Genomic DNA, 22362 nt, shown 5'->3' with positions numbered 1-22362 from the left:
GAATTATCAACCTTGGTTAGGTGTGCGCTCAGGTCCAAAATTGGAGAAAATGAATAGGGATAGTAAGCAATGCCTAAAATACCCTCTACTGTTCATTTAACAGGACGAATAACTATCTACGATAGCAAAATACTGCGGATGCTGGAAATCCAAAATAACAACAGAAAACGCTGGAAAAACTCAGCAGGCCAGGCAGCATCGGCGGAGAGGGAAACGGAGTTAACGCTTCAGGTCGAAGACCCTTCAACAGAACGGGAAAAAAAGCAGGAAAAGGAATAGATTTTAAAGCAAGTGGGGGCTGGGAAAAGGGGGAGGGGATGAAAGAACAAAAGGGAAGGTCAGTGATAGGATAGAAAGCAGGAGAGATTGAGAGACATTAAGAGATATTCAAGGAACAAAGGATGGCTCTAGATGAAGTGTGAATGGCCCTGGCAGAAAATGAAGGACAGCTGCCACGGGGGAGGGAAGAAAAAAAGCCCAGACGAAAGTGTGGATTAAAAAAGAGAATATATGTGTGATAGGGGCCGAGGTTATGGTCTGAAATTGTTGAACTTTATGTTGAATCCAGAGGGCTGTAAAGTGCCTAATCGAAAGATGAGGTGCTGGTCCTCGAGCATACGTTGAGCTTACGTGGAACAATGCAAGAGGCCGAGGACAGTGAGGTCTGAGTGGGAATGGAGCGATGAATTAAAGTGACAGGCCACCAGGAGCTGCCTCTCAATCTCTCCTGCTTTCTATCCTATCTCTGACCCTCCCTTTTGTTCTTTCATTACCCTTTTCCCAGTCCCCACTTGCTTTAAAATCTATCCCTTTTCCTGCTTTTTTCCAGTTCTGACGAAGGGTCTTCGACCTGAAATGTTAACTCCGTTTCTCTCTCCACAGATGCTGCCTGGCCTGTTGAGTTTTTTCCAGCGTTTTCTGTTGTTATTTCGAACAACTATCTATATTGAGATAAAAGGAGTGAATTGCTAGGAAACCAATTAAGTGCTTTTTGAAAATAAACCACACATCGCAGATTTGGGTTCCTGTGCTTTCACCCTTAAAAAAAAGCCCAGGCACCCGGATGCAAGGGTCTGAAAACACAAGCGATTTGCAAAATAATAAATGAAAAAAATTCTCCTCGTTTCCCAAGCGTGTTCTTTTCCCACAAGCTGATGGTCATGTGGCTAATACTTTAACTCACAGATACTGCACCTGTAAAACCGATGGAAACTCTGCATCTGCTGCCCCTCAGCAGCCAGTCGCTGTTTTATTCCCCAACCCGAGTTGAACCGGGAGTCTCGTTGCTCCAAATTTCAGAGACCCTCTGGTGGGAACACCTCCAGTTTCCGGATATCCCGAGGCTGTTGGTCAGTTTCTCACGTTCTGTCCTGAGCTCGTCAATATCTCACCAGTCTCCAATCTTCCCCACAGGGCATTAAAATCATTATTTAAAACTGGCTATATATTTAAAAAATATATATTAATTTGTGGGTAAAACAAAATAGTTTCAATGAAAGAAATATATATCCGGGTGTTCGGGAACCCAAAGATGAAAGTGAAAATAAAAGTGTTCTTGGCAACGTGCAGCTCGCTGGGTAAAAGCGAACGGCGGGTCGGTGAATGAGGGCTTGAACTGAGCTGCGACCCTGGCTGATAAAAGGAATCGTAAGCGAAGAAAGAATTAGTATTGTATGGAGTGAACCGTTTGAATCTTAATAATTACAGTGTAAAGGGGCGGGTATAACTTCTGCACCTGGTCCCTTTGGACGAGGATAGTGTATAAGAAAAAGGCATCAAACAATCCATATCGACCGTAACTTCGGGTCTTAATAAATATTTGAATCTAATTAATCGACATGTTGATGGAATGTCATTGTAATAGTCCACTCGTGCAACATAATTGCAAAGAGAGGGTTCATGCTGTTTAGCATATGTGAGGGTTCAGGGGTCACTTAGCCGGAATTGGAGACTTCAGATGCTTCCCTACTTAGACACGGTTCCAATTTGCTTTCTCCTTAACTGTGTGGTTTGGAAAGTAAAAGCTCAGTGATATCTGGTTGAGATGCTTGTCCACATCTTTTTTCTAAAGTAGGGACAAATAATGATGCTAAGAGCCATCAGTTTAATTAATTGCAGTATTTGCTACAGAGGGTTAACTTAGAGCTGAATACATAATTAAGGCATGGAATGGAATACATATATCAGGGATGCCATAACTTTGTAGTGTAGATGAGTCTGTTGTTTCTGACCGAAATCCCACTTATACAAGTGCTATATGTTAGAGCATTTGAGAGGTAACGTGATAAACAGTTTTACTGCTAAATCTCAAGTGCCAACCCAAGTCAGCTGCGGTAACCCCTTCAATACTGTGTACTTAGACTTCCAAAAGGTATTTGAAAAATTTACATAATAAGAACATAAGAAATAGGAGCAGGAGTAGGCCAATCGGCCCCTCGAGCCTGCTCCGCCATTCATTAAGATCATGGCTGATCTGATCCTAACCGCCAATCTACTATCACAGAACCATCTCCTGAATCTAACAGAATTAGACACACGAAATAGGAGCAGGATCAGGCTACACTGCCCCTGGGCCTGCTCTGCTACCCATAGGGCCATGTCCGATCCGAACCTAGACTCCTGTCCAAATTCCTGCCCGCTCCCCGTAACCCTTAATTCCCTTCTAGGAAACTGTCTATTTCTGTTTTAAATTTATGTAATGATGTAGCTTCTACAGCTTTTTGGGGCAGCATATTCCATGGACCTACCACCCTCAGTGAATTAGTTCCTCCTCATCTCAGTTTTGAAAGAGCAGCCCCTTATTCTAAGACTATGCCCCCTAGTTCTAGTTTCACCCATCATCGGGAACATCCACCCCGCATCCACCCGATCCAACCCCTTCACAATCTTATATGTTTCAATGAGATCGCCTCTCATTCTTCTGAACTCCAATGAGTAGAGTCCCAATCTACTCAACCTCTCCTCATATGTCCATCCCCTCATCCCCGGGATTAACCGAGTGAACCTTTGTACTGACTCGAGAGCAAGTATGTCTTTTCTTAAGTATGGACACCAAAACTGTACGCAGTATTCCAGGTGCGGTCTCACCAATACCTTGTACGACTGAAGCAATACCTCCCTATTTTTATATTCTATCCCCCTAGCAATGAAAGCCAACATTCCATTGGCCTTCTTAATCACTTGCTGCACCTGCATACTAACCTTTTGAGTTTCGTGCACCAGGACCCCCAGATCCCTTTGTACTTCAGTACTTTCCAGTTTCTTGCCATTAAGATAATAACTTGCTCTACGATTTTTCCTGCCAAAGTGCATAACCTCACACTTTCCAGTATTGTATTCCATCTGCCAAATCTCTGCCCACTTACTTAGCCTGTCTATGTCCCCTTGCAGGTTTTTTATGTCCTCCTCACTCACTACTTTCCCTCCCATCTTGGTATCATCTGCAAACTTTGATATGTTACACTCGGTCCCCTCCTCCAAATCGTTAATATAGATTGTAAAGAGTTGGGGACCCAGCACTGAGCCCTGCGGAACACCACTAGTTACTGATTGCCAGTCTGAGAATGAACCATTTATCCCAACTCTCTGCCTTCTGTTAGATAGCCAATCCTCTATCCATGCCAGAATATTACCCCCAATCCCGTGATTTTTTATCTTAAGCAATAATCTTTTGTGTGGCACCTTGTCAAATGCCTTTTGGAAGTCTAAATACACTACGTCCACTGGTTCCCCTTTATCCACCCTATACGTTACTTCCTCAAAGAACTCCAGCAAATTTGTCAAACATGACTTCCCCTTCATAAAACCGTGCTGACTTTGTCCTATTAAATTATGATTATCCAAATGTCCTGTTACTGTCTCCTTAATAATGGACTCCAAAATTTTACCTACCACAGATGTTAGGCTAACCGGTCTATAGTTTCCAGCCTTCTGTCTACTGCCCTTTTTAAATAAGGGTGTTACATTAGCAGTTTTCGAGTCTGCCAGGACCTTTGCTGAGTCCAGGGAGTTTTGGAAAATTATTACCAATGCATCCACAATCCCTACCGCCACTTCCCTCAAGACCCTAGGATGTAAGCCATCAGGTCCAGGTGATTTATCCGCCTTGAGTCCCATTATTTTACCGAGTACCACTTCCTTAGTGATTTTGATCGTGTTTAGCTCCTCCCCCCCTATAGCCCCCTGTTTGTCCAGTGTTGGGATATTCTTAGTGTCCTCTACTGTAAAGACTGATACAAAATATTCATTCAGTGTTTTGCCATCTCCATATTTCCCACCATTAATTTCCCGGTCTCATCCTCTAAGGGACCAACATTTACTTTAGCCACCCTTTTTCTTGTTATATAACTATAAAAACTCTTACTATCTGTTTTTATATTTTTTGCTAATTTACTTTCATAATCTATCTTCCCTTTCTTAATCAATCTTTTTGTTATTTTTTGCTGTCTTTTAAAGTTTTCCCAATCCTCTAACCTCCCACTAGATTTGGCTACCTTATATGCCCTTGTTTTTTGCCGAATACTATCCTTAATTTCTTCACTTAGCCACGGATGGCTGTCTCCTTTTACACCCTTTTCACCTCAGTGGAATATATTTCTCATACCTTCATAGTCTCCTTTATTCAAGCTTAGCACGCTTGTTTGAGATCCGACCTTTTCACCCTCTAATTGAATATGGAATTCAACCATGTTATGGTCACTCATTCCAAGGGGATCCTTTACTAGGACATTTTTAATTAATCCTGTCTCGTTACACAGGACCAGATCTAAGGTTGCTTGCCCCCTGGTCGGTTCAGTTACATACTGCTCAAGAAACCCATCCCTAATACACTCAATGAACTCATCCTCAAGGCAGCCCTGCCCAATTTGATTTGTCCAATTAATATGATAGTTAAAATCCCCCATAATTATAGATGTTCCCTTATTACAAGCCTCAACTATTTCCTGATTGATACTCCGTCCAACAGAGTTGCAACTGTTCGGAGGCCTATAGACTACGCTCACTAGTGTTTTTTTCCCCTTATTATTCCTTACCTCCACCCAAACTGTTTCATTGTCCTGATCTTTTGACCCAATATCATTTCTCTGTATTACAGTGATTCCTTCCTTTATTAACATAGCCACCCCACCTCCCCTTCCTTCCTGCCTGTCCTTCCTGATCGTTAAGTAACCTGGTATGTTTAATTCCCAGGAATTGTCACCCTGCAGCCATGTTTCTGTAATGGCCACAAGATCATACCCATATGTAGTTATTTGTGCCATTAACTCGTCTATTTTGTTACGAATGCTACATGCATTCAGATAGAGAACTTTCAAATATGTTTTGTGACACTTAGTTCCTGCTTTTGCCCTTTTTATTACTTTACCTTTTACTCCATAGCTTCTGCCCCTTCCTGACACGCTCTGGTTTTTAATTTCCCCACTGCTACCTAAGCCTATGACCTTCTCTGTTGTCATTTTTATTATTTGCTCTCTCGGAACCTCCCCCCCCACTAATTAGTTTAAAGCCCTCTGTACAGCCCTAGTTATATGATCCGCCAGGACTCTAGTCCCAGCACTGGCCAAGTGAAGCCCGTCCCAACGGAACAGCTCCCTCCTGCCCCAGTACTGGTGCCAGTGTCCCAGGAAGCAAAACCCATTTCTCCCACACCAGTCTTTGAGCCACGCATTTAACTCTCTAATTTTATTTGTCCTAGCCAAATTCGCTCGTGGCTCAGGTAATTATTACCCTTGAGGTTCTGTTTTTTAATTTGACCCCTAGCTGCTCATACTCCTTTAACAGAACCGGCTTCCTAGTCCTATCTACGTCATTTGTACCAACATGGACCACGACAACTGGATTCACCCCCTCCAACTGCAAGTTTCTTTCCAGCCCAGAGGAGATGTCCTTAACCCTGGCACCGGGTAGGCAACACAGCCTTTGGGACTCTCGCTCTCGGCTGCAGAGAACTCTATCTATCCCCCTAATAATACTCTCCCCTACCACTACAACATTTCTATTTACTCCACCCTCTTGAATGGCCCCCTGTTCCACGGTGCTGTGGCCAGGTTGCTCATCCTCCCTGCAGTCCCTGCTCCTGTCCCCACAGGGAGTAAGAACCTTGAACCTGTTGGACAAGAGCAAGGGCTGCGGCTCCTCTAGCTCTACCTCCTGGATCCCCGTACCTGTCTCACTCGTAGTCACACCGTCCTGTCCCTGACCATGGGCTACATCTGAATTACTTAACTTCACAGGTGTGACCACCTCCTGATACACAGAGTCCAGGTACTTCTCCCCCTCCCTGATGTGTCGCAGTGTCTGAAGCTCAGACTCCAGCTCATCAACACGGAGCTGGAGTTCCTGTAGCAGCAGACACTTGTCACAGATGTAATCACCGTGAGCCTCAATGGGGTTCACCGGCTCCCACATCTCGCAACAGTAACACATCACCTGCTCCATTCTGTGTAATTAATTAAATTTTTTCTTGTTAGTTATGGACACCCTCTGCCCGATTTTAGATGCTAGTATCCCCTTTAATTAATTGGATTTAAATTAAATCAATCCCTCCAGTTACACCAGTTAAATGGTTTACCAACAGTCACACTGCACCAGAAAGGCCTTATTAACTACAACCCACAGAGTTAAAGTTTGAAAAGAGCACCTAATACCCCACTTACCCAAACTCACACTTACCCAAACTCACAGCACTCTTTGATGACTCGCACTCAGTGCTTGCTCGCACTAGGACTGGTCTTTTTATACTGTTTGTTTGTTTACAGCCAAAAAAGTCACCCCTGCTGATTGGTTAGAAAACTGGTTTCCACTGCCTGCTGTGCCAATTTACTCCTACTGCAGTGTAACCTTGTTTTACTCTTCTTAAACCAACAGAATCCCAAATATTTAACTTTTCCCCTTTACTTAAACTGCTTAAGTAATCTTATCAAGAATGATTTAAAGAGAAATAACAATTAAAGAACTCTCACACTTACCCAAACTCACAGCACTCTTTGATGACTCGCACTTGAATCCACGCAAAAGGTTACTAGTTAAATTCAAAGCTGTGACAATTTAGGACAGCCCTCTGCTTTGGTGGCACTGTACAAGGGGGTCCTGGGTTTTGGCAACACCAGGTGTGGGAGCCTGAGGTTTAGCAAAGTGGGATGTGGCACACCGGTGAATTCCTAGTAACTGTCCATGGTTAGGGGAAGGAGACAGCATAGGCCTGACCGCACCTGAGGGATCCCAATCCTGGTAGTACTGGTTTGTAAATTTCTACAACAGCTCTATAAATATTGAATTCAGTATTTTGTGATTGCTTGCTGGATGTCTGTCTGTCTGTCTCCCACACACATAGCTGTTAGAATCTTTACATTTTCTAACAAAGTGATGCTAATCAGCGCCTGCTAGTTTGAGAAACCTTCTAAGTTCAATTTAAATATTATTTATTTTGGTGAGGAAAAATAACACAAATTAAGACTGTGTCTCTCTCTTGCTCTCTTTCTTTCAGCTTGACATGCTTTCTGAAGTAAAAAAAAAGCATCTTTTATCTAAAATTAGTTGTTAACCTATTCAAATTCATCATCCCATTTTGTGTTCAAATCATTTTCAAAAACACACAAACTGAAATACTGCTACATGTAGAGACAATTAGTCTTGAGAAAAATAAATAGAATGTTTATAATTTGAGCATAAACAAAGCTACAACAGGTTTGTAAGCAGTATAGTCTGCTATATTGAACTGTACCTATTTCTGTTTCCCTGTGTGTCTCACTTATACAGACTAATGGTTTAAAAGAAGCCCAATATAAATTTTACTGGAATATATTTTCCCTGTAACTTTACTTCAAATAATTTTGAAAAAACAACCAAGTAGGTACCACTGGAAACTGAAGAGAAATATTGGAGTATTTGGGCTAACTAAATGCTACTGATACATTGTGCAAAACTGTGTATCCGTTATTCGGGTGAGACATTAAACTGAGGCCCCATCTGTCCTCTCTGGTGAATGTAAAAGATCCCATGGCAATGTTTCAAAGAAGAGCAGGGGAGTTCTCCCCAGTGCCCTGGCCAATATTTATCCCTCAACCAACATCACTAAAACAGATTATCTGGTCATTGTCTCATTGCTATTTGTGGGACCTTGCTGTGTGCAAATTGGCTTTTGCATTTCCTACATTACAACAGTGACTACACTTAAAAGGTACTTCATTCCCTGTGAAGTGCTTTGGGACATCCTGAGGTTGTGAAAGCCGCTATATAAATGCAATTATTTCTTTCTTACATTGGACTTCCTCAGACTGCAAGATTAGCTACCTACGTCACCACTTTGGGCAAAAATATCCAAGTACAAAGGGATATAGACTGGTTAAGTGAGTGGGCAAGAAGGTGGCAGATGGAGTATAGTGTGGGGAAATGTGAAATTATCCACTTTAGTAGGAAGAATAGAAAAGCAGAATATTTTTTAAAAGCTGAGAGACTAGTAAATGTTTCCATTCACAGGGATTTGGGGGGTCTTTGCACACGAATCACAGAAAGTTAACGTACAGCAAGAAATTAGGGAAGCAAATGGCATGTCAGCCTTTATTGCAAAGGGGTTGGCGCATAAGAGTGAAGTCTTGCTGGAATTATATAGGGCTTTGGTAAGACCACACCTGGAGTATTGTGTACAGTTTTGGTCTCCTTTATGGGCGTCGCTGGCAAGGCCAGCATTTATTGCCCATCCCTAATTGTCCTTGAGAAGATGGTAGTGAGCTGCCTTCTCGAACCACTGCAGTCCGTGTGGTGAAGGTACTCCCACAGTGCTGTTTGAAACATAGAAGATAGGAGCAGGAGTAGGCCATTCGGCCCCTCAAGCCTGCTCCGCCATTTAATGCGATCATGGCTGATCATCCAATTTCAGTACCCGGTCCCTGCTTTCTCCCCATACCCCTTGATCCCTTTAGCCTTAAGAAATATATCCAACTCCTCCTTGAATATATTTAATGAATTGGCCTCTACTGCCTTCTGTGGTAGAGAATTCCACAGGTTCACCACTCTCTGGGTGAAGAAATTCCTCCTCATTTCAGTCCTAAATGGCCTACCCCTTCTCCTTAGATTGCGACCCCTGGTTCTGGACTCCCCGACCATCGGGAACATCTTTCCTGCATCTAGTCTGTCCAGTCCTGTCAGAATGTCAGAATTTTATAAGTTTCAATGAGATCCCCTCCCATTCTTCTAAACTCCAGCGAGTACAAGCCCAATCGTCCCAATCTCTCCTCATACATCATTCCTGCCATCCCAGGTATCAGCCTGGTGAATCTTTGCTGAACTCCTTCCATGGCAAGAACATCCTTCCTTAGATAAGGCGACCAAAACTGCACACAATACTCAAGGTGTGGTCTCACCAAGGCCCTGTACAACTGCAGCAAGACATCCATGTTCCTGTACTCAAATCCTCTTGCTACGAAGGCCAACATACCATTTGCCTTCTTAACCGCCTGCTGCATCTGCATGCTTACCTTCAGCGACTGGTGCACAGGGACACCCAGGTCTCGTTGTACTTCCCCTTCTCCCAATCTATTGCCGTTCAGAGAGTAATTGGTAGAGAGTTCCAGGACTTTGACACAACAACAATGAACGAACGGCGATATATTTCCAAGTCAGGATGATGTGTGAGTTGGAGGGGAACTTGGAAGTGGTAGTGTTCCCATGCGCCTGCTGCCCTTGTCCTTCTAGGTGGTAGAGGTTGCGGGTTTGGGAGGTGGTGTCGAAGAAGCCTTGGCGAGTTGCTGCAGTGCATCTTGTAGATGGTACACACTGCAGACACGGTGCACTGGTGGTTGAGGGAATGTTTAAGGTGGTGGATGGGTTGCCAATTAAGCGGGCTGCTTTGTCCTGGATGGTGTCGAGCTTCTTGTGTTGTTGGAATTGCACTCATCCAGGCAAGTAGAGACTTTACACGAGAAAGGATATATTTGCCTTAGAGGGGGTGCAATGAAGGTTCACTAGCTTGATTCCTGGGATGAGAGGCTGTACTATGAAGAGAGATTGAGTAGAATGGGTATATATTCTCTAGAATTTAGAAGAATAAGAGGTGATCTCACATATTAATGGCCCAGATTTTCCGTGGCCTATGACCGCATACACAGTTGTAAGTGCCCCGCAAGTTCCAAGTTTACGCATGGGCTGCACATGCGTGAAAACCCAGAACTTGCGACCTGTTAAGAATCTTCTTGACAGATCCTTCGCATCTCCGGGAAATGGACATTCGCTGGCGGAGAGTTGGGATATTTGCCCAACTCTTGCCTAGCGAATGTCCATGAAACTCTTACGCCTGGTAAGGCCTTCAAGTAATAACAATACTGTGGAGGAGGAATTCCTGGAGTGTTTACGGGATGGTTTCCTGGACCAATATGTCGAGGAACCAACCAGAGATCAGGCCATCTTAGACTGGGTATTATGTAACGAGAAAGGATTAATTAGCAATCTTGTTGTACGAGGCCCCTTGGGTCAGAGCGATCATAATATGATCGAATTCTTCATTAAGATGGAGAATGAAGTAGTTGACTCGGAGACTAGGGTCCTCAATTTAAATAAAGGAAACTACGATGGTCTGAGGAGCGAGTTGGGTAGGATTGATTGGGGAATGGCACTCAAACGGTTGACGGTGGATAGGCAATGGCAAACATTCAAAGACCGAATGGAGGAACTACAGAATTTGTTCATCCCAGTTTGGCATAAAAATAAAACAAAAAAGGTGACCCAACCGTGGCTAACAAGGGAAATTAGGGACAGCATAAGGTCCAAGGAGAGGGCATATAAATTGGCCAGAAAAAGCAATAATCCTGAGGATTGGGAGCAGTTTAGGATTCAACAAAGGAGGACAAAGGGATTAATTAAGAAAGGGAAAATAGAATATGAGAGCAAGCTTGCAGGGAACATAAAAACTGACTGTAAAAGCTTTTATAGATATGTGAAGAGAAAAAGATTGGGGAAGTCAAGCGTAGGTCCCTTGCAGTCAGAATCGGGGGAATTTATAATGGGGAACAAAGAAATGGCAGACCAACAAAATACATTTTTGGTTCTGTCTTCACAAAGGAGGACACAAATAACCTCCCAGAGATGCCGGGGAACATAGGGTCTGATGAAAGGGTGGAACTGAAAGAAATCAGTATTTGTAGGGAAATGGTGTTAGGAAAATTGATGGGACTGAAGGCCGATAAATCCCCAGGGCCTGATAATCTACATCCCAGGGTACTTAAGGAAGTGGCCCTAGAAATAGTAGATGCATTGCTGGTCATCTTCCAGAACTCGATAGACTCCGGAACGGTACCCATGGATTGGCGGGTAGCTAATGTTACCCCACTATTCAAAAAAGGTGGTAGAGAAAAGGCGGGGAATTATAGACCGGTAAGCTTGACATCGGTAGTGGGGAAAATGCTAGAGTCCATTATAAAAGATGTAATAGCAGAGCACTTGGAAAGCAGTGACTGGATCGGACAAAGTCAACCTGGATTTACAAAAGGTAAATCATGCTTGACTAATCTACTGGAATTTTTTGAGGATGTAACTGGTAAAATAGATAAGGGAGAACCAGTGGATGTGGTGTATTTGGACTTTCAGAAGGCTTTTGATAAGGTCCCGCATAAGAGATTAGCGTGCAAAATTAAGGCACATGGGATTGGGGGCAAGGTATTGACTTGGATAGAGAACTGGTTGGCGGACAGAAAGCAAAGAGTTGGAATTAACGGGTCGTTTTCCGAGTGGCAGGCAGTGACTCGTGGGGCACCGCAAGGATCGGTCCTAGGACCCCAGCTGTTCACAATATATATTAATGATCTGGACGAGGGAATTGGATGTAATATCTCCAAATTTGCAGACGACACAAAGCTGGGTGGGAGGGTATGCTGTGAGGAGGATGTCGTGAAACTCCAGTACGATTTGGACAGGTTGGGTGATTGGGCAGAATCATGGCAAATGCACTATAATGTGGATAAATGTGAGGTTATCCACTTTGGTGGCAAAAACAGGAAGGCAGATTATTATTTGAATGGCAATAGATTGGGAGAAGGGGAAGTGCAAAGAGACCTGGGTGTTCTTGTGCACCAGTCGCTGAAGGTAAGCATGCAGGTGCAGCAGGCGGTTAAGAAGGCAAATGGTGTGTTGGCCTTCGTAGCAAGAGGGTTCGAGTACAAGAACAAGGATGTCTTGCTGCAGCTGTACAGGGCCTTGGTGAGACCACACCTTGAGTATTGTGTGCAGTTTTGGTCGCCTTACCTGAGGAAGGACGTTCTTGCCATGGAAGGAGTGCAGCGAAGATTCACCAGGCTGATACCTGGGATGGCAGGAATGACGTATGAGGAGAGATTGTGTCGATTGGGCTTATACTCACTGGAGTTAAGAAGATTGAGAGGGGATCTCATCGAAACCTATAAAATTCTGTCAGGCCTGGACAGACTAGATGCAGGAAGGATGTTTATGATGGCCGGGGAGTCCAGAACCAGGGGTCATAGTCTAAGGATAAGGGGTAAGCCATTTAGGACTGAAATTAGGAGGAATTTCTTCACCCAGAGAGTGGTGAACCTGTGGAATTCTCTGCCACAGAGGGCGGTAGAGGCCAGTTCATTAAATATATTCAAGAAAGAGTTGGATATATTTCTTAAGGCTAAAGGGATCAAGGGGTATGGGGAGAAAGCAGGGACTGGGTACTGAAATTGGATGATCAGCCATGATATCATTGAATGGCGGAGCAGGCTCGAGGGGCCGAATGGCCTACTCCTGCTCCTATCTTCTATGTTTCTATGATAATGAATGTAGTAAAAAACACAAAAGACAATTTTATTGTGAAATATGTAATTTTGGTGTTTTAATTTGTTTAAAATCTTATTTTGGACATTAGAAATTTTAGTTGCTGAAGGAAAGAGTTGGCAATCTTTTTCAAAAATTGTTTTGAGTAATTTGATTGATTCACCACTTTTTTCTCTTTTCTTACTTTTTTAATTAGTATGTTTTCTTGACAGGACTTTCAGTATTGGTTCTTTTCATAAGTTCTTCGTAGTTTCCCAATGGTAGTTTTCCACCTCTTCAGTTCTGAATTGCTGCTGTCAAAAGTGTGACACCAGGAAGTAATTATGAAAAATAGAAAGTGCATGTTAGACGCAAGACTTTTAACATATTACAGATGGCTATAGCAGTTGAAAATCTTCCAGAGGGACAAATTGTGGGAAAATATTTTCTGTAAAAAGTCAGGCAGTTGCACAAGCATTTTAAAAAGGTTTCCCCAGGTTGTGTAGAGTGAATAATACTGTTCTGTTTTTAGACTTAAAAAATAGAGAATGAATCTCTGGACCCATTGCATTTATTATTCAGTGGGTAAATCCAATCAAATAATGTGCAAACGACAAGTCACTGGGTACCGAACAAGGTTTTCTACAAAGTCAGGAGCACCCACTGGATAAATATTAGATTCACTGATTTCCTCAATATATTTTCTATCTATATTGTGGGAATAAATACAAATATCCATCTTGGATTTCAGAATAATTTACTTATTATTGAGAGATCTAGGTGAAGTGGTGTAGTGCAGTAAATCGTTGGGGTTGAAATGAGTATCCAAGAAAGCAAGATAAATCAGGAAGTAGTAATGCTGGGCTTAGGTTTCAAATGCCTGATTATTTAAGGAGGAAAGAAGGACTGAAGGAGGTAAGGAATAATAAAATGGAGGAAACTTCCTGTAGATTAGTACGATAGCAAAATACTGCAGATGTTGGAAATCCGAAATAACAACAGAAAATGCTAGTTTTTCCAGCATTTTCTGTTGTTATTCCTGTAGATTAGGTTGTTGCAGTGCATAGTAATGTCATGACACACAGAAGATGCATATTTTCTGAAGAAAAAAAGCTATTGGTTCTATCACTGCTGCAGCTGTAACTGCAGGGATTACATTAATAGATTAGTTTAGATTTCTGTTACAATGGTTGCAGTGTGGTTGCTAGGAAAACATTTGTTGTTTAGCATATGATTTGAACATTCAACAATGCAGCTCTGTTTATTCAGCAGTTGGATGATCAAAATACCAAAATCGATGTTCTTGCAATTCTGTAATATGTACTTTACTGCAAACTGTGCAACATTTACTACATTTTCTGATTCTCTGGCTGTAATCTATTAATATGGGTTAGATAACTTACAGAATGTATTACTATTAGTTCAAATTGTTGGCATTGCATTATTACTAATGTTTTGTACTATTAGATTCCCTCACAGTTTGGAGAACGCTGTTGAAGCAGATGCTGTTCCTGGCTCTTGGAGTGCTGTTTCAGGTCACGCTGTGCACCAGTGACCATGATAATAGAGACTTTCCTTCAGCTTCTAATGGTCAGAAGTTTCCTTGGAACAAGATGAGGCTGCCTGATAGGATCATGCCAATCCACTATGACCTTCTAATACACCCAAATTTGACCACTCTGAACTTCACCGGAGTAGCTAAGATTCAGGTTTTTGTCAGTCAAGAAACCAGCTCCATCATCCTCCATAGCAAGCACCTGGAGATCACCAAGGCAACTATTGCATTAACAAAAGATGGGGCTACCCATCCAGAAAGCAGTTTGTACATTTTGGAATACCCACCATATGAGCAAATAGCACTGGAGACTGCCAGGCCTCTGGATAGTGGAGAGAAGTACATTATTAACATCTACTATGCAGCCAATCTATCTGATGGCTTCGACGGCTTTTATAAAAGTAGTTATCGAACACCAGATGGTGAAACAAGGTAAGCTGTTAACACATTTCAGTATAGAAAGAATTGGTATTCCTCTAAGAACCATACTGTGCCACATAATTACAAAAGCTCTTTATACGTGTTTTTGTATTTCTTTAACCACATAAAATTAATGTAGATTTATGAATATTTTGGTCTCATATTGAAATTATTAGAAAAAGAAGAAACCAAAAATGTTGATTGATGAGCTTTACTAGCACTTACCCAAAACATTTTATGGTAGATATCATGAGTTAGTAAATCAAGAACAAAGGAGAAGGACTTCAGAGGTGGACCTGTATATTGTAACTTTAAAATTTGAACTTCAAATTTCAATTTGGAGAGCCAAAATTTGAAAACATCTAAAGCTAAACTAAATTACAAATCAGATTTACCTAAATGCTGTACCTCAAAAATAGCCAATTCTGTTGGCGTAAATATCTTCTTTAACAGTTTTTTTCATTTTAAGGACCTAATTTATTCCTATGAAAATCTAGTTGATTCATTGTATAAAACTCAAGGAACTGCCTGTGAGAGCTGACTTGATATTTGAGTAATTTCAGAATGTCACTAAATGTGAGAAGAAGCTTTCTTTCACTAAGGTCTTTCAAAAGGGGTACCCTCAAACTGTCATCCATCTATCTATTAATGCTAATATGTCACCCCAATTACTCAAACATGCTGTCATATTTTGTTGAACTTATCCAGAAGGACTACTTTTAATAATGACATCCTGGGAATTATTTTGTCCACTAACCATCTGTAACTGCTAACTTATGTCAAAAACTTTTAAAAAGTGTTTTGTCAAGTTATAAACAAGCATTTTACAGATTACCATAACATTATTTGTGTTTACTGATTTTAAAGTTTATAGTTGGTTATCTTTTTTCTGATCTCATCAAAGTAAGTAACAATGGTGGTCAGGGGTACAACGCTTCTATTTTGTATCCAACTCCAATACCTTTTGCATTTTTTTTGTGCTCGAAGTGATGGGTTTTGGTGCTGGGAGTTAAATATTTTCTTTACTTTTGGAATTCAATGTAAAGCACTCCCAAGTTAGGTGTAGCACAGGGCAAATACAGAGTAAGTGAGCCCCAACAATGTCCCTTACCCATAACTTAAAGAATTTTACTGCACAATATTCCACTTCTTACATTATCTATGTGTAAGTGTGATTGTCAGTACAGTATATGACAAATAATAGGCAGACTTAGCAGGAATTGGGCTCTGTTTGCCTGGACTCAATTTGTTTAGAACACTAACCATTGGCAGAGAGAAGACATTCATCCCATCAGTCTGGGGTGGATTAGAAGTCGTATCTGAGAGATAAAAAGGTGTTTTCATATTGCATCAAGTTTCCACAATAGTGCTAGCATTGTGTCCCAGAATAGGTAGAGTATGTGGAAAGTGCAATGTGGAACCCTCCGTAATTACCACAACATTGTATCTCAACCCAAACATCTAAACAGCCTCCCTACTTTCACTTCCCATCTCAGTTATTTTTGCCAAATTTACAGCAAATTATTTTTATACAAGGGATCAGTTGATTGAGGATTATATTAAGATGGTTCACTCATTTTAAATCCATTAGAGAGAAGAAACTTTCATTCTATCTTTCTGAGCTGAATTCAATCCCGGTCACATAGGAAGAAATATATTTTAGTCCACTGCAGCAATCCCTAGTCCCTACAAATCTCTACCCAACAAATTTAATATAGATCTCCAGCATTCAGTTTTTATTTCTACTCCTACTGAAAGATATTGGCCCAGAAATTCGGGTCGGGGGCTTCTCGCGGGTGCAAGCCCCCGACCTGCACTTACCTTGCGCGCCGGCCGTTGAGCTGTGGGCCCGCGTGGAATTCCGATCCGGGGCCTGGTCCAGCTGCCGGCACGCAGTTCTTGAGTATCCCAGGGGCGCAGTTAGTTCGATGCGTCCCCTGGGATCACGTGGGCCATGGGGAGCCAATCGGAGCAGGGAATGCGCCATTCATAAGTCTGACAGGAAGTGCTGTCAAAACTTAGAAATACTACGGCCCCAAAACATCACTACATTTTCAAATAATTTTTTTTTTAATCACATTTTTTAAATAAACTATAAATTACATGAAATAACTATTTTAAACAATAATTTACATTTTTGAAAAAAAGTTTTATTTTCTAACAGGGCTAAAAATAAACTTACCTTTCTTTAAAGTATTTAAAAATAATAAACCTGTAGAAAAAATGTTTTAATTTTAATTAATTCACCACTTACCTTATAAAAAGCAGGCCTTACGCCTGCTTTTTAAATGTGTAACTTCTGGAGACTTACCCTCCCGGGAAAACCTGTAAAAAAAAACGCAAGTTCGATGCGCACGCGCTGCCTCTCCCGCGCACAAGTTCGACCTCTGAACCCCTGCTTTCAGGGGAACGGAAGTGCCGGTTTCCCGCACATGCGCAGTGCATGCAGGAAACCGGCACTTCCATTGGGCCTACGGGTGAGTACCCCGTGTGTACTCACCCGTGGAGACCCGAATTTCTGTCCCTATAAATACTACGGCCCCAAAACATCACTAAATCTTCAAATAATTTTTTTTTTTTAAATCACATTTTTTAAATAGACTATAAATTACATGAAATAACTATTTTAAACAATAATTTAAATTTTTGAAAAAAGTAATTTTATTTTCTAACAGAGCTAAAAATAAACTTACCTTGCTTTAAAGTATTTAAAAATAATAAACCTGTGGAAAAAATGTTTTAATTTTAATTAATTCACCACTTACCTTGTAAAAAGCAGGCCTTACGCCTGCTTTTTATATGTCTAACTTCTGGAGACTTACCCTCCTGAGAAAACCTGTAAAAAAAAAAAAAAACCTAAGTTCGATGCGCACGCGCAGCCTCTCCCGCGCACGCGTTCGACCTCTGAACCCCTGCTTTCAGGGGAACGGAAGTGCCGGTTTCCCGTGCATGCGCAGTGCATGCAGGAAACCGGCACTTCCATTGGGCTTACAGGTGAGTACCCCGTGCGTACTCACCCATGGAGACCCGAATTTCTGGGCCAATAAATATTCTGTTTACTGTGATATTGCAAATTTGTGTTATTCTCTCCACATATTTGGATTCCTTTGTCAATGAGTATCAAAGTGTTTTGGTTATCAACTTTGTTTTAAGAGAGTTTGTAGGATGTTAGGTTTTTTTCACTTTCCTCATTTGTATTTTTTTCTATAAATTATGTGGAATTTAGAACTATTGGCTTTCATTTGAACTTACTAAGATTGGCTGCATTGGAGATGTTCTGATATGTAGACACATAGGCATCCACATTATTTCTTCTGATGATGACTTGAGTTTATTATTCAAATAGAATATGGTTAAAATTGACATTTTAAATGATTTTCCACACCGTTCAAGAGGTGTCCAGGCATATGCTGGTTTCTATGTGATTCCCAACTGTATAAACAGCATGTGCAAGTATAGAGAAAAATAGGCCTTTCGGTTTGTTTCACATTCATTTAGTTTGAATTCATTTCTTTTATAAATTACTTGTTTTTTGTAGAATTCTTGCATCTACCCATTTTGAACCCACATTGGCACGGATGGCTTTTCCATGTTTTGATGAACCATCTTTTAAAGCTAACTTCTCAATCAAGATAAGGAGAGAAAAGCAGCATATTGCATTGTCCAACATGCCCATGGTATGAAATGTTCATTCTGTGATTTGACTGTCCTAATCTCACTATTTCTAATCATAAGATTTTCTTATCCTCACTTGTAGTCAACAAAATAGTATGTTGTATGAATGGTTTAATTACTAAATAATCACTGGAAACAGATTTTTTAAAATGAGTTTTACAATAAACAGCTAAATGACACTCCCCTACCCAATACTTGCAAAATACCAGGGGGCAAAATTTTGCGGGAGTTCCTGCTTTAACTGTGGCAAGAGACTAGGGGAAGACTCAGCTGCACTGGGTCTCTGCTGTATCTGGAAGTTTCATTTTTACCTTGTAATGAATAGAACTTGCGTCTGCCCCTTACAAGGCAAATAATGGCCAGGGGGAAAAGCCAAAGGACTCCCTAAACTAGGAGTTTCTGCTCCTAATCTGGAGGCAGATCCAGTGTCACAGTGGCGGTCGGTACACCGAGTGAGGTGTACTGACCTCCACAAGGGTACTTGTGGGATTCACCAGTAGGGTCTAGCCCAAGCAATCAGCCTGGATCCATGAAGAATTAAACCATTTTGGACAATCTGTCCCCATACTGGTGTCCCCTTAATTGCCCTTGCAGGTGGGTGAGCAGGCACAGGAGTTTGTGGCAGGCATTGGCAGGCAGGTGCCAGAGATGCACCTGCAGTAACACTGGCCCCCCGCCTGGCCCATGTAAAATAATGGGATCGGCGCTGGAGGAAAACATCAGGTTCAATCCCAGCATAACCACCAGGGATGGAACCCGAGGAATTTCAGGGTCCAGATATCCACTTCCAGCTGGTATATCTAATATGACCATTTTGACTATAAGGTTCTACAAAATACTACATTTGAAACCTATCTTGGTGGCTTTCCTAAAATTATTGATTGTATTTTTTGTAGATTAAATCTTTCCCAGTAGGAGGAGGACTTTTTGAAGACCACTTCGATGTGAGTGTAAGGATGAGTACATACTTGGTGGCCTTCATTATCTGTGACTTTAAATCTGTCAGTACAGTAACATCAACAGGAATTAAGGTGAGCTTTGTATTGGTGTCGGCGCTCTTGCCTAAAACATTCTGAATGTTGCTTCCCCAATTGTTGGGTATCTGGAGAGGGACAGGCAGCTCCACATCAATGCTATCCTTATGTGATTCCAAATTTCCAAAATATTAAGCACCATATTGCACAGAAAAGTTAAAGAGAACAATCTGCCTTTTTGAAATCTGAAGTTTTTGGATGTTTGTTTCTATTGTTTACATTATAACCATCATCTATGCATGACTGTTGACTTCGTCGAAATGGTTTTTTTCTTCTTCCTCACTGACTAAAAGGCCGGTTTTAAACATGCTCACCTAGTGGAGGTGGGGCACGCTGGTGGTTAAAATGGCGGCTGGGCGCTTACTGCTGCATTTCTGAAGCATTCGCAGCCCCCACTACTTTAACTGGCGGGTTTCCGGCAACGTCGGGGCTGCCGCTGTGGGCAGACAGGGACCTCATCAATATTTCAACGTTGGGTCCAATGACATCATTTGGACCCTGACATGATGTTAACTGCTGATCACGGCAGTGATGCCCAATGCCAGAGCGCCAGTGAAGCTGACAGGAAGCAGAATCTGCTCCAGAAGTTTCATTTAAACATTTTTTCAAGGTTTCTTTGTGGGCGAGGAGGAGCAGGAGTTCTTCAAGCTTCACAAGGAAGCCTTGGGCCCCCCTGTCCCAGGCTTCACCCTCCACCCTGCCCCCCCCCACTTTCCCCGACTCTGCTCACCTCCGGAAACCCCTGCTCACCACTTAACTTGTGTGATAATAACATTTTTAATAATAATTAATAAACATTTCCCTTGAGTGCCTGGTGATGTCCTCCTGCCAGGCAAATCCACTCCCGCCTGTCACCCACCTCGTCATTCCCACCAGCTTCAGGCGATAGTCTGTGCTGGAACACGGTAATGAGGCCCAGTAGTTAAAATATCCCAGGCCTCAGGCTGGCGCAGTTATGGGCACTTCCTGTCCCCTGCACTCACGTCCTGACTTAAAATCCAAGCTTAAGTTTTTAAACTTCTCTTTATTCTTTCTTTCTAATTGCTCATTTTCTTCCTTTTGTTATATATAACTTTTTCACCAATCATGTTGCACAAAACCATTCTTCCCAATTTTCTCTGGATCACATTCCAGCAAAAAATCTGTAAGATACAGCCACCGTTACAGTTCCCCAGTCCTCTCTAACCACTAACAATAAAATTTAGTAAATGACACACAAAAAAATACATCAAAAGAAATCGCAAACTTACCCATAAACCTAGCTCTAATGATTACCCCTCTGCCCCACAAGCAGCATGATACAATATGTTTGGTCTTTGAACATTCGGAATTCTGGGTACATCCACTCTGTGGTAAACAAGTGGGCAAAATTTTGTATCCCATTATTACATTTATCTATCCACATACCCAGAACTACAATTATCAGAAGCCACTGTGTGGTTTTTTTACCAGAAGAATTCCTAGAAATGACAGTGTGGCTATTCCCATTCGTCATCCCCCCCACCCCACCCTCACAAGGGATGCATAAGATTCTATCTACTGGAGCCTGTTTGTCTGCCTGCTTAATGGTCCAAAGAAGCAAGGTCATTCCTCAATGAGACTATAGTGCATCCCAAATCCCTCCGGTTTTTCCATGAGTTATTCACCCTCCTGCAATCTCTCCACATGACATTGTGAATATTACAGGGACCAGTCAAAACTACATCAGAGACAAACAGGAAAAAGAGATAAAAACAGAAGATTAAGAAAGGGGATCAAAAGTGAGTGTGAAAATAATGAAAAGGTGAAAGACATGGGTAAATGAGGAGAATATGGGGAAAGTGAAGAAGGAGAAATGAGGAAAATTGATATGCACAAATATAGGAGTGCATCCTCCAATGAGTAAATTCCTAACTTTATTTATTCGAACAACTCTGCAGCCCAAGAATGGGGAAAGAGGAAGGAGAAACATTGAAACAATATTGTTGCAGGGACGGAAAAGGGAGAGGGGTATGGAACCCTCTTTTGGCAAAAGTAAGTGAGAGGGACACAGAGAGAGAACTCCTGAGGAATTGGTTGATGGGGGAAGAGAAAGACAAAGGCCGCGATTTTCTTGATCAATGCAGCTTAGGAGCGGATCAGGTGGTTTCCGGATTCCAGTCTCGCCCCAAATTACATCCGGCCCACAGACGTGATTTTACATCAATTGGCCTTGTTAAGTTCGCCCTGCGGGCTTGCCGGCCAATTAAGACGAAGCCGGTCTGATGACATCATTTGGTGATGCATCATCTGCCAGTTTTCTTAAAGGGACCATGCACAATTTTTTTTTGACAGTTGATTTTTCAGTGTTTGACAGCATTGAAGTGCTGCAAACACTGACAATCACTGTACAAAGGTGAGCTCTTGTTAAGTGACTATAATCCTCTTCCCGCCGCTAGGTGTCTGGTCCATGCACAAATCGGTTTCCTGCCCGCTGTCAATCTTTGCGATTTTGCCGGAGGTCCCGCCTCCAAACCCACCCCCGGAGCGCCGGCAAAATTCCGGCCAGAGACACTAGCCTGGAGTTTCTGCTCAATTGCACTGTTTTTTCAGCGCAATTGATCCAATATCAGCATAACTGGCACAAAAGACCGCAGAATTTTAAGCGCAAATTGTGTTCAGCGCAACTCAAGTTTCTGTGATCTTTTGCGCTAGTCTTCAAAACATCATGCTAGAATCAGGGCTCATCCACAAAACTGGCCAGGCCCCAGATTGAATTAATCACCAATGGGAGTTTCCGCTAATGGCACTCATTTACAGGCCTTTGAGGAGGCTCCAAAAATTAAGCTGGATCTTTTGGGTGCAAGAACACTAACTGGTACATTTTGAAAGGTTTTGAATTCATTTTTTTTAAATTTACTCAGGAGCTGACTACTGTACTCCCATCTAACTAGAAAATAGTTTTGTATATTTTTT

General features: G+C 41.9%; 2 protein-coding genes across 6 annotated transcripts in view; one reads left to right on the top strand and one right to left on the bottom strand.

The window, feature by feature from the left end:
- The window catches only part of LOC147124508 (endoplasmic reticulum aminopeptidase 1-like), a 156650-nt gene extending 154933 nt beyond the window's left edge, over positions 1-1717 (bottom strand). For 2 of the 4 annotated variants that reach the window (XM_085988401.1, XM_085988411.1), the window contains exon 1: positions 1184-1717. The gene's annotated coding sequence lies outside the window, so the exon portion shown is untranslated. The remainder of the gene's footprint in view (positions 1-1183) is intronic. The other 2 variants (XM_085988420.1, XM_085988440.1) reach the window with 1 other exon arrangement.
- Positions 1561-22362, top strand: part of erap2 (endoplasmic reticulum aminopeptidase 2) — a 65013-nt gene continuing 44211 nt past the window's right edge. The window contains exons 1-4 of one of the 2 annotated variants that reach the window (XM_085988466.1): positions 1561-1647; positions 14224-14731; positions 18258-18396; positions 19291-19425. In XM_085988466.1, the coding sequence (XP_085844592.1) occupies positions 14247-14731; positions 18258-18396; positions 19291-19425 (759 nt within the window). In that variant the 5' untranslated portion in view covers positions 1561-1647; positions 14224-14246. Of the gene's footprint in view, positions 1648-14211; positions 14732-18257; positions 18397-19290; positions 19426-22362 lie in introns of both variants that reach the window. The other variant, XM_085988459.1, reaches the window with a different exon arrangement.

Source organism: Somniosus microcephalus, chromosome 1 (assembly GCF_052327205.1).
Source record: "Somniosus microcephalus isolate GS21.2 chromosome 1, FLI_Smic_1.0, whole genome shotgun sequence".
Taxonomy (NCBI): Eukaryota; Metazoa; Chordata; class Chondrichthyes; order Squaliformes; family Somniosidae; genus Somniosus; species Somniosus microcephalus.
The sequence above is the reverse complement of the archived record's forward strand: the minus strand, read 5'-3'. Positions and strand labels throughout refer to the sequence as shown.